Source organism: Lutjanus erythropterus, chromosome 16, assembly GCF_056507025.1.
Source record: "Lutjanus erythropterus isolate fLutEry1 chromosome 16, fLutEry1.hap2, whole genome shotgun sequence".
NCBI lineage: Eukaryota > Metazoa > Chordata > Actinopteri > Lutjaniformes > Lutjanidae > Lutjanus > Lutjanus erythropterus.
Window position 1 is genome coordinate 13,339,795 of NC_139332.1, and position 12,660 is coordinate 13,352,454.

At 41.9% G+C, this 12,660-nt stretch overlaps 1 protein-coding gene across 1 annotated transcript in view; it reads left to right on the forward strand.

Annotated features, from left to right (window-relative positions):
• The window catches only part of csmd2 (CUB and Sushi multiple domains 2), a 300,458-nt gene that overhangs the window by 244,905 nt on the left and 42,893 nt on the right, over nt 1–12,660 (forward strand). Inside the window, 3 exon segments of the mRNA XM_084738310.1 lie at nt 2,199–2,344; nt 2,441–2,521; nt 5,281–5,394. Of these exon segments, the coding sequence (XP_084594436.1) occupies nt 2,199–2,344; nt 2,441–2,521; nt 5,281–5,394 (341 nt within the window).

Here is a 12,660-nt window from a genome sequence, read left to right on the forward strand (position 1 = left end):
TTTGCTAATCTCTAATTCCCCTGCCCCCTCCTATCTTTTCTTTCACTGTCCTCTTTATGTGACTCTGCAGCTAACAAGTACAGTGTGGCCTCCCACCACATGTATACCACATCTTTGTCATCCATTACAGGAGCAAAAAAGCTGATTAAAAGCTCACTTCTTTGTCTTTGGCTTTTCTTTCTTGTGTCATTTTGGCTCTGTTTGTGTCCACCATTCCTTCCTTCTTGCCCTCTCCATGACACACACATAATTTTATTCTTTCAAAATCACCACATCCTCATCCCATAATTCTTTTTTAAGGTATGTTCAAACTCATGGCTGTCTACACAAATGTCCCTCTATACAAATCAGTCCCTTCAGGATTTTGCTGGCCGTTTTTTGGGACTATTGCAGCCTAAACTGTCTGATTTTGTTACAATGTTTTTAGGCATTTTTGCAATAAACTTGTGTGAGCAAGTGAAAAACCATAAGATGTTCTGAGTTTTCTAAGTAACTTTACCAAAAAGGCTCAGGATTACAAAAATCTTGACAAACCCAGTTTTATTTTTTAAAATGAAAAAGTTCACCTGGGGTGTATTTCACAAACAATCAAACTCATTTTGAAACTCAAAATCATTCAAAACAGCAAGCACAAAATCAAAATATGAATGTGCACAGAACAGTGATAAGTGTCAATTACAATGACAAGCCTTGTGTTCTTTTCAGTAGCTATGACAAAATAAAAAAAAATTGCAAATGAATGAATAAATAATAAAATATTGATTGGTGGAGCAATGATGATTGGTCAAATTTGCAGAAAAGTTGCCATGATTGGACAAAATTGCAAAGTCATGCAGAATTCACATGGATTGTTTGAATTTCCTTTAATTGTTGTGACTGCAAATCATATTTCCTCAATACCAAACACTCGCATGTAATGAGCTGAATGCTGTCGGCCATGAGGGAACGAATCAGAGCAGTAGGTAGAATGTGGTTTTCATCTCTTAAAATATGCGTGTGTGAGAGGGGAGAGAAGGAAGCAGAGCGAAGGTTTTGGCTGGTGGAAGTGTGTGTGCGCTCTCATTTTGTGTGTTAATGTTTGTGTCAGGACGTGTATGCGGAAGGTGTATGTCTTTTTGCCTGACTGAGTATCAAGGGGCAAAGCTTCCTTTCATCACCTCCATAATGCACGGCTGGGCCTGCCATATGTGCCACCAAAGACAGGATTTTGCATGCATGATTGTTGCCAGTCCCAGTTGATCCCCTCTCCCTGAGACAAGCTCCAAAGGTCCCAGCTCTCAGTGAGACCGGAGATCTGACTGCCAGCCAACCTGGCAACTTGACGACCACATGAAAAGTCCACATGGCGTGGGGTGACATCTATGTTTTATGGACCGGGCTGCTTATAGAAATGCATGTGAAGATTGTTTAGTCCATGGAGGGTTTATGTCACTAAGATGACATGACTAAAGTGAGCCAAAATGTCCACTTTCTGTCGTATTGATGCTCTTCTGTAAACGGCCCCCACTGTGTTGATCTTTCCCAGCAAGCTCATGCAGAGCCAAGATGGGGACTATCATGTTCCCCAGTTTCCAGTTACCACCGCTGTGTATCTATCCACTGAACTACTGAGCCAAGGAAATGGGCCCCGTAATGGCGGCTTGGCCAGAGTGCTGTCAGGCAGCAGTCCCTAGCCAGCCGTTTCCAGAGCTGCTTGTAATCTCCCATGCCCAGTCTGACAGCCAAAGACAGATGGTTTTTAAGCTGAATGGTTGTGGCAGGAATCTGGGAGCTGGCTTAATCGGCCATGCCCACACCAGGGGACTGCCAAGGCTGGGCCACAGCTTCCAGAGACACTCCCATTGGACGGCAGTTAGCAGGAGCAGCGCAATCCAGACCTGTCATTCCATGCTTATCTGTAATTTTTACCTTATTTCAACATAATCACCCAGAGCAGCCCAGAGTAATTGCTTTGGGTATGATGAAGTGAGCAGCTTGGTTCTACTTTGCTGCTGGAAGCTGCTTGACAATAATCTGGCATGTGGCTTTGTTCGGTTTACTCACAGATATGCGTCAGAGCCTCAAGGTGCTTTATGGTTGGAGACAGAGCAAGCATTTTAGTAGAAGCTGCTGACAGAAAATCCCCACTGTTAATTATCTTAGCTCTAGTGTGTTGTTGTATTTGAAGTAATAGTTGACCTGTGACTTTTTTTCCTTAGGGATGGTCCACAGGAGACAGCCAGGAAACTGGGAGTGTTCACCGATGGAGAGCCCAATGACCCGCCCAGTAGCACATCCAATCAGGTGCTGATACGTTTCCGTAGTAACACAGAGAAGGGTGGACTGTTTCGCATTAGCTATCAAGGTATGTAAATTACACTTCTTACTTGATGTTTATTTCTACAAGATATTTAACATATTCTGTTTAACTCCTTCCATGTCTTTGATGCTCTCAATAAAGCTTACAGACTGCAGTTCTGCCTGCCTCCACCCATCATCCCTAACGCCGAGGTCCTGATGGCAAGCAAAGAGTTTAAAATTGGTAGGTGCAAAACGCTGTCACAAAAAGACACATCAGTAAACTTATAGACACACACAATCACTGCTATCCAGGCACTGCTGACATTTTGTATTAGAGGATGATCTCATCCTGACTTGTGCAATTGTAGTATTCATGAAGAGTTAATGGGTAACTTTGGTATTTCTCAACCTGGATGCTATTTTTCCACATTTTTGCATCTAAGTGACTAACGGAGACAACCATTTTTGAATTTAGTCCAATTTTGAACAAGACGGCTACAGCCAGCAAAACAGTCTGCAATATAATCCCTACCAAAAACACCAGACTCCCTTCACAGAAACAGTAATTGTAACATTGTCATCTTCATTCCAACTCAACAGAAATGAAATAAAACTCACCAAAAACAAATTGGCTTGTCTTTTCACTGCTCCAACAAGCACTAACGCTGGATTGGTCAACATGAACTTTTTATTAATGTGTTAAAAGAGAAAATATCAGGAGAGGAGGTTGGACATCAGAGAAGCAATGGGGAGAAGTGTACATATAGGAGAAATATTTTCACATTTAACACAGTGAATTAAGGGTTTATTTCAACCAAACAACCAGAGCTGGTGATTGTTGGAGTGGTGGAAAGATGAGCCAAGGCATTTTTGGCAAGTATTATTTTGTTTCTGTCAAGTTCGAATGAAGTGTGTTTTATGATGACAAAGTTACAGTTTTAGTGAATTTGTTCAGATCAATAAAGCAGCTGTTCCTGGTTAAACAAAGCATATCTTACTTTGTTAAAAAACAAACACACGAATGTCTCGTTTCCGGTTAGCAGCAGTGTGTTTGCTTGAGCTAACTTTATTTATGATTGGTAGCAGCTTTGGTTATACCTGTTTTACTTAGTTGTTTAACAATGACAACCTCTTGGTGAAAACTTTGTTTTCACTCCCTCTCCCAATGTAGGTGTATTTTTTTCTATCTCATTTTACTGTTAGTAGCAGTGTTTTTGCTTGAGTTAAGACAGTCATACCTACGCTGTTTTTTTTTTCATAGTTGCAGCGTTCCTTCTTTGAATTGGATTTTGTTCTTTTACAGTTAGCGGCAGTGCTTTGTTTGTGCTAATCTGTTCTATTTTGTAATGACTCAATCGTACTTGTGCTGTTTTTGTAGTTACAGCATTCCTTATTTGGACTCATTTTGTTTTTCACAGTTGGCAGTTGACTTGAACTGCTGTATTTTTTACTTCTTTTGGTTTCTTGTTGCAACTTTTGTTGGTGAAGGTAGTGTTTTCGCTCCCACTCCCAGCATACATACTTTTTATGTGTTGTTCTTCATAAATGGTGGCCGCCATGGAAACGCCATGGAACTTTTTTGGCAGTGTTCCTTCACCAGAAGAGCTAACTCAAGCTCACAGGCTGTCCCCAGCCCAACCTAGTCGACCGAAGAGTGTGTGTGTAAGATCGCTTCCAGAGTGGACCTCCTAACAGTAGAACTCCTCCTGTGGCAATGTTGAGTCTAGAGGATGACATCCTCTCGATGGCAGCTTCAGCCACTGAATTTGGGGAATATGGGGCTCTCCCATGCCTCAGAGACAGGCTCCCGTTCCCGTTTCAGGCACAGTTCAGCCTTTGCCACCTTTATTGTGCCTCCTTCAAAGCAATGCCAGAAGGAGTTACATGCATGTTGGAGAAATTCTAGAGCCCTCTCTCATGCAGTGTCTGATAGCTGAACACTGGCAGCCATGCAGAATGTGGCCATGTCTTGAAGCAGTATGTGCTGTGGCCTCGTGGACGTCACCAAGCACCATAGTAAGGTTTTATTGAATGATCATTGCCACTCACCACCCACTTGGCATAGTGCTCCTACCAAGTTCTTCTGCTTACAGTCAGTGAAGTATGTACTTGGGATTTCTTGTGACTCTGTTGGTATTGGTCATCCAATGCTTAAACAGATCCTCTAATGACGCCAGAAGATATCACCTGTCCAGGGTCACTCACAGGTGACTTTGTTGGTATTACTACTCAACCTGTGCATGTGCAAGATGGTGACGTGCAATGCTTAAAGCACTGCCTCTGGCAGTCATCCAGGATTCATAGAACCATAGTCACATACGTAACTTTTGTTTTGCTTACGCCAGCTGCAGAGCCTCAATGCCTGACCGATTTCAAAAATTGTTGTTCTCATTACTCACTTAGACACAATGACATGGGAAAATAGGGTCCAGGTTGAAATATACAGAAGTTATCCTTTAATCCCACTGTTGCTTTATAGTGCCCTAGGTTCCGTGACTCTGATATTGACTACACATCCCATAAGCCACTGGTACTGAATGCAGACACCCACACTCCATTACCCAGGGAGTTTAGAGGAAGCGGTATAAATGAATGATTATGACAAAATAATCAGAATGCCAGAGGGATTTTAGGCAGGTGGTTTCAGTCTCTCCTGTAGAAGACAATGGAGATTATTTCTCCTTATCTGTTTATTTGCATACCTCCTCCACTCGTTATTATTCAGAGACACAAAGGCAGCAACACTGACACAGTGTTTCATCTATAGGATCCCCAGTAGGGATGTGTTAGAGTACTTTTTTCCACTGTTAACTTTTTCTTTCCCTGAGACACACAATGGATCATCATTTACTTCTGTTATACCCCCGATCTTGGCTAAGGAGCACTGATGTGTACAAGAGTATGAAGACATTTTGGCTTGTATCAATCATCTGGAGTGTTGACACCACCACTGATCTGTCACTGACTGTACCTCTCCTTCCTCTCTCTCTCTCTCTTCAGGTGATATAGTGCGCTACCGATGTCTACCAGGCTACCAGTTAAGTGGAAACAGCATCTTGACCTGCCGGTTGGGGACACACTTGGAGTTTGAGGGGCCTCCGCCCTCATGTGATGGTGAGTGATTGCTGAAGCTTGAATACTTGAAATCTCTATGGCTGAACATCCCCCTTGGAAATACAACAGCAAACATAGATGACATAGTCATATAGGCAATGGTCTTTAAAGGGATAATTATTTGAAGTGAGGTTGTGTGAGTTATTTATCGATAGTCAACATTACCTAAAGTAGATGGCAGTTGCCATGCCCCCAGTTTTGAAGTTGAGCAGTGTACTGCTGTGGACAGGCTCAGCAGCAAAACATATTTTAGCTGCCTAAAACAAGGCCCACCCAAAAAAAGTGCATGCTATAGTTAGAATATTTTCATCGCTTTACATTGCAGTCAGACAGCCTTTTCTGAAGGGAAACCGCCATTATATAATCCAGATATCACTCTCTCCAAACCAACCAGACTTCATTGGCGAAATCAATAGGAATCATCAGGAAGTTGCTGGTCTACCACTGCCTCGATCTGTTAGTTAGTTTGAGTTATTGTGTGACGTCAGTGTTTTTAAAGGTTAATTTGGAGTCATCCAAATCGCACAATCATACAAAAAATACTAACAGATCAAGGCAGCGGTAGACCAGCAACAAGCAATATTTGACTTGTATAGTAGTGTTTCCCATCAGGAAAGACTATTTAACAGCTAGATTAAGTTGTGAAAATATTCTCAATATAAACTGACTTAAGCTGATATTGATTCTTTTATTTGGACCATCTTGAAGAGGCTAAAATATGTTTTGCTGCTGACCCTGTGAATTGCATATATTGCTTACTTTCTGAGCTGTGTGCGCTGTGTGCGTCTCCATATTGGGGGTATGTCGACGGCCATCTACTGCAGATAATTCACTGACTATGGATATATGTTTGCCAACCCCACGTCAAATAATCCAAACTTTCCCTTCAAAAGTCCAAAACACACTGTCAGTACAGCACCCATCATAGACACAATAGGTGGGCATAGTTTTCAAAAAGGGTAGCTGCTCCTTCTCTAAAGTAGATACTGTTTCAGAAATAAATCATAACACAGGAGAAAATGTCCCTCTGTGAGTTTATTACCACCAGAGTTATAGGTAGCCAATATAATTTTGCTCTAATCATAGATTCATGCACTAGTTTGAGTTTTACCTTATTTCCAAATTCCACAGGGATCTTTCTGCCTGTAGTCATCGGAGCTGCAGTCACATATCAGTTTGGTAGCACTTTCCATCTCTGTGGATGATACTTGGCTCCCAAGAGGCTGAGGGTAGCTGCTGTAGTGCTCACTACATGCCGAGATATTGTCGTCCCAGAGGAATCAATGAGTGTGGTGTTCCCAACTGACTGCATCATCATAATACTGTATGCTGAGTGCAATACATTACCTCTTGGCAAGAGACTGGGTGCATAGAGGGGTCTCTCTTTTCTCTGTTTCAAAATATCATAAAAGCATATATCTTTTGTTCCCTTGCTGTCTTTTTTAAACCATCTTGTGTCTTTTTTCTGGTCGTCATCTGTGGGGTCATCGCGGACAAGGGAGAGTAGGCAAAATTTATAAATTGATAAATGTAACTAATTTGGAATGCAAAATAGGAAAAAATATACAAATGCTCTCAGCATGTGGTGAAAAAGGAGGGAGATAAAAGAGTTAGACAAAAAAGGAGGGCAATGAAAGGAGAGGGGGAGCTATGTATAGGCTAATAATGAAGACATGGAACAAAGTACCCAAGACACCCAGTGAGAGGCAGAGCAGAAGAGACTGAAAATGTCAATTCAAGTGAGAAAAAAAAGGAAAAAAGGAGATCTGGCAATCCTTTGTGTGTGTTTATGTTTCCCTGTATGGAGTCCTGTCTTTTGCCTGCTAACCCTTCACAGTAGACATCTGCAGCTGACATGTGCAAGAGAAAACATCCGCTGACATTGCCTTGTATTTGAATTTTGAAAACATCACGCTTTACACACAGCTTTGCCTTGGTGAGCTAAACAAATCTGTCGGCTGTTTTTAAAATCTAAGTGACAGTTGAGTGCGTGTACTTTACATTTTGTGGTGCATTTCAGCTGTGAATCTGTGCTTGTGCTCATGGCTTGTGTGGCCAATTAATTGCTCCCCTTATTATGCTGAGAGACACATTATACTGGGGACACACAGTTCCATCATACTCCCTCTTCCTGCAAGCTGCCACTTAACCTGCATAGACACACACCATGTGATGGAGAGGAGAGCAACAGATTAGAAAAGCTGGAGGAGTCAGAAGTTGACTGTGAGGAAGTTTAAAGTAGACTGGAAAGTGTGCTTAGTGTAAAGGAAGAGGAGAAGATTGGAAAGGGACAGAACAGCATCAAAGATAAACGGATAGGAAGAGAACAGTTTGAGATTGCTCCGAATGGGCAGGATCCTTGAGGAAAAAGACAAAATCGGTCCAGAAAAAGATGGAGGAGAGACAGCTAAATGAATAGAGGGACAGCGAGTAAGTGAGAGCAGGACAGGAGTTAAAAAGCGAGGCGGAAAGAAAGACGTAGTTGGAGGGCAGTGAAGAGACCAAGTGCACAGCTCATTGAAATGCAGGGGACATGCCGGCTGCAGCTGCACCTATCAAATCACCACTTCTAGCTCTGACAAGCACAACCCTCCCCTGCACGTCTAGCTGCCCCCACCCCCACGCACACTTACACACTCAATGGCGCACTCGTACATACAGTATACAGTACAAACACACACACTGGTCAGGCGTGTGTCTGGGTTACACAGCAGTGGATGTTGTCATTGTGATAGTCTTCCCGAGAGCAGCACTGGAGCCTGCAGCCGGTTCTGCAGTGTTGCTTGCCCCTCGGCGCCAATATCCTCTCTCATCCTCTGCATTCCCTCCGTCTGCACTCCCTCCTCCCTCCCTCACTCGCTAGCCACTTCCCTCCCCTGACTCACTAGCGTCAGGCTTGTGTTCTTACGCAACACATGTCCCCTTTATGCCCCATTCTCTTTTTCTTTGTCCTTCTCTGAGGCTGGTTGAAAACACAACAAAGTGTGGTGTATTGTCACAAACAATCCCTGTAAAGCCTGACACATCAAATAATTGCAAAATTGAAAAATCAAATTTATTTTAAATTGAAGTGTATATTGGACCTTTTTACAAAATACAAAAAAATCAATATCATTTACAGATATATTTTGTTTGTATTGTATTTAACAGAATTCATCATGATTCATTGAATATAATCATTTTATTTCAGAAACAAAAACATATTGTTCACTGCTTTTGGAAAGTTTGGCACATTTTAATTAGTTTGTAGGGGTGTGTCCAGACTTCTTTGACTGAGGTTGTCCAAGTGGGGCACTGACTGATTCATGATTTAATCATCCATTTGTTCATACAGTTTTTTTGTGTATGTTTTTTTGTTTTGACTTGCATAAAAAGTTACTTACTCGTTACACAACCGTGTTGCAAAATGATCAATAAACTAACTCATTTATAGGAGTAGATTAAATACAAAAGAAAATGATGTACAGCTAAGAAAAACTTTGGTTGAAACTAATGTCCTGCTTCTCACTAAACAGATATCCAGTCATACTTGAGAAGGGGTGAGCCTTGGGGTGACCAGGGGTGGCCAGTGCCCCCCAAGGCTCTCTCATCTAGGAATACCTCTGTTCCTTTGGTTCCTCTTCTTTTTTTTTAATCAGCTTGGTAATTTGAATTGTTTGATATAACACACAGATTATGATAGCCAGGAGATTGCTTTAGTGAAAATGAATTAAAAACAAAAACAAAAAGACCTAACAAGACAAAAAACACATAACAAAAGGGAGCATGATGAAAACGACTCGTTTTGCACCAGCAGGCAGGCTGCTGCCTACAGTGCGCTTGATATCCACCAGAGCGCAGAAGACATATCTCAGATTGCATGTGATAGGTTTTTCAGGATTGATCGTATTGATGTTGAGATCTCAAAAAGGTCTCATGTATCAAGTATGATACAAATGGTGCTATAGTACTGTCTATACGCAGAGCTTTTCCCCAACACTGGCATACAGGCCGGTAAATAAAAGCCACCACCATATTCACCAGTCACAATAGCAACTGGGTTAGGCCTCTCCTCCTTGTATTTCTTGCCATTGGAGCAACCAGTTGGTTTGTGCAGTATTTGATTTCCCTGCTATTTGATTAAACTGGGTTGTACTGGACCCACAGCCCTTAACTACATCTGCTGTCAGCTGAGACCACAGAGAGTTCCAACATCACACACACAAAGCAGCAGCATCAGTACAAAGTGTTGCTTGAATTCATTAATGAAACACAATGAGCTTGGATGATTCAAAAATCCCTGTGTTTATCCCCCAGACAGATTTCTGGTTAAAACCTGCATAATCACCCATCACATTAGCTTCCCAGCTAGCTAGCTTTCTTCATCCCACTTGGTCCCTTTTGCCTCCCTCGCCTCTCAGTCTATCTCCCCCTTTTGTTCCCTAGATTATTTTATTGCCCCAGCCCCCTTCTTTCAGTCCTGCAGAATGGATTACAGCTGCCCCCTTTTCACATCTTCATTGTCATTCCCGACTTCTCAGAGTTGTTAGGTTCTGATCCACGCTAATGCTTTATGTTGTAGCCCATCCCCTTCAATCAGCCTGTTATCACTCCTCAGCTTATGCTAATTAAATACAAACTTGAGTAAAGGCATCTCAGCAGCACTGCAGCACTACAAGCTTGATGCATTGTGGATTTATGCACGTGTGCGTTCCATACATACATACTGGAATGCACAATTGTACGTGCGACAGATGTGTTTGCATCTGTGCCTGTCTGCATGTAAGCCTTCCACTACCTTTTTGTTTATTTTGTATTGGGAAGCTGTTGCATACCATGAACAATTTATACACAAACAGAACGTGTGTCTTGCGGATTGCTGTCCCTGCTCCCAGTTTATTCCATTCCTTGTCTCATTAAAGCGAAATTTCATTTTGAGTCCTATCAGTGTCGATCTCACCTTGTGTGTTGAAGCTGCCTTTTTTCCTGCTGTCAGATTTGTCCCCTAATACCCTTTTGTTTACAGCCAAACAGAGTGATGCTTCATTTCAAAGTGGATTAGTTTAATAAGTAGCAGCCTATAGATAAGAGCCCCTGCCTGTCTCTTTCCATCAGCTCCAAGACTCGCTGAAAGCAGTTTTGAAGACACGTTGGAGCTTTCTGAAAGGTCACTGACAGCACACATCTCATCCCCAGAGAATTGATTGTTTAATGAACTTCGCTCTTAGATTTTATATGCTACTTCCAGGTGCAATCAGTTTCGCTATCAGTGATGGATTTAAGCCTTTTGACTCACATCCACTGAGGTGCTTGAGGTTATAAATGATTTCACAGACTTGGTGAACGTCTTTGTGGAATTTGGAATGAGAATAGATTACTGTCACTTCTACTTCCAAAGTTAGATGCTAAGTACTGGAACTATTATTGCAGTATGTACCACTGGTCGTGCTGCAGAAATTGTATACTCTGAGATGTTGCTCTCACACAGCAATTTAACCCCCATACCCATTTGTGAAATGTTCCATTAATGTTTTGAGTAAGTACAACTGCTATTTTATATTACTGCTTTAGGTTACTGTATATGCAAACACAATAAGTTATTGAGAAACAACTGTTTCAGGAGGCACCCTAGTGGCCAAGGGATTTACCCCATGAGCCTGTGATCATTCTGCCGTCATCTGCGTAATGAAAGCATGAAAACCCCCACAAAATACAGCTTATCGACCTATGGGAGGACCTTAAATTCCTGCTGCTGCATTTTAGTAGTCATCAGCTACTCTCTCTAAAATAGTTGACTGCTGGGAGGAGCATCAGATTTTTTTCCCCAATGACAGTGATCTATTATTGTCAAAAATATCTCAAAGTTTTCTTGAAGGGATAGCTGAAGTCTTTCCTTCTCTAAATAACATTAAATTATGTTTATTTTGGCTGACCACAGATGAACCATTAGTCTACAGTGGTGCACAGTGCTGACTAGTGGTTTTTGATAGACTATTATGTGAAGCCCCTTACCTCTGGTTAACAACATTTGCAGATATTTAGTGTTCAAAAATTTGTGGCAGAAGTATTCGACAGGAACACACCACATTTTGACATGCCTCCCCATGAATGACAGCTTACCTGACATTATCTGAGATTTCCTGAGGCAATAAACGTCACCTGGTTGACCCGCCAAGCAAGGTAAAACAAATACTTAGAATTATTTGCAAATGCTGTTTAACCCAGGCTGTCTGCCATAAATTGTTTTCTTGCGGATTTAATAATCTCTTCCCCCCAAACACACAGAGATGAGGTGGAACAAGCCAAGAGACACACACACACACACACTGTCCCACAAAGGGGGTGCTGCTAGAATGTGATTCGGGGCATTCAGTATTTCACCACTGTAATGAAGGACCTGCAAGTGCCAAGTGTTGCCTCGCCCTGAGGCAGAACAGGCTCGGGTATTCAAATTGCAGCACACAACAGGGGCATTTACACCCCCGGCTAAATTTTCTGCCACACTTGGTTGACAAACACAGAATGTACGCGCATGAAAAAAGCACCTGGTCACATGCTCTTTGAAGTGGTTTTTAATTACTTTTACAGCATTGGATGGTGTTTTTTTTCTTGATTTCCTTTATGATTGTAAGTAAAGCCTCTGGCTGGTGTTTAACGAGGTAAATGTATGGTTTTTCTGTGAGTTTGAAATGGTCTTTTGTTAATTGCAAAGCTCTTAACAAGCTGTTAGGTTGAGCTCCAGCATTGGTTCAGTGTTAAAACAGTTCAGATTTTTATGCATGCCAAAGCAGGCCCTTAGGATTCTTTGTGATATACAGTAGAAAGCAGTTAATTTCACACTTTACTTTTTGTAGGTTTATGGTATCGCTACAAGAAGCAATCATGAGAAAAACAAGAAAAACAAACGTATATATTTCTCTGCTGTGTAAAGAGTTATTTCACACTCTACCTCTTCAGCACTCAGCCCCATTAGTTGAGAAGCAAAAACAAGAGAAAAAGGGGAAGGGGGGGGGGGGGGGGGGACTATGTAGCAGTTGCATTGTGTCATTGTTGCAGTATTTCTGTCCTTTCATGTTGTAGCTTGTTTTTTGGGGGTTCCATTGTGTATGCAGACAGCTCTGGCAGATTAAGAGGTTGACTTCACAGCGTCACAACAAAAATGCAACAGACAGGAATGCTGTGTAACATCTGATAATACAGACTGAACCCACTTGAAAATGTCAAAGTATGTCATAGGGATGCCCCACAAGAATACCAATGGCAGGGGGGAGAGGGGTGACATGAGTG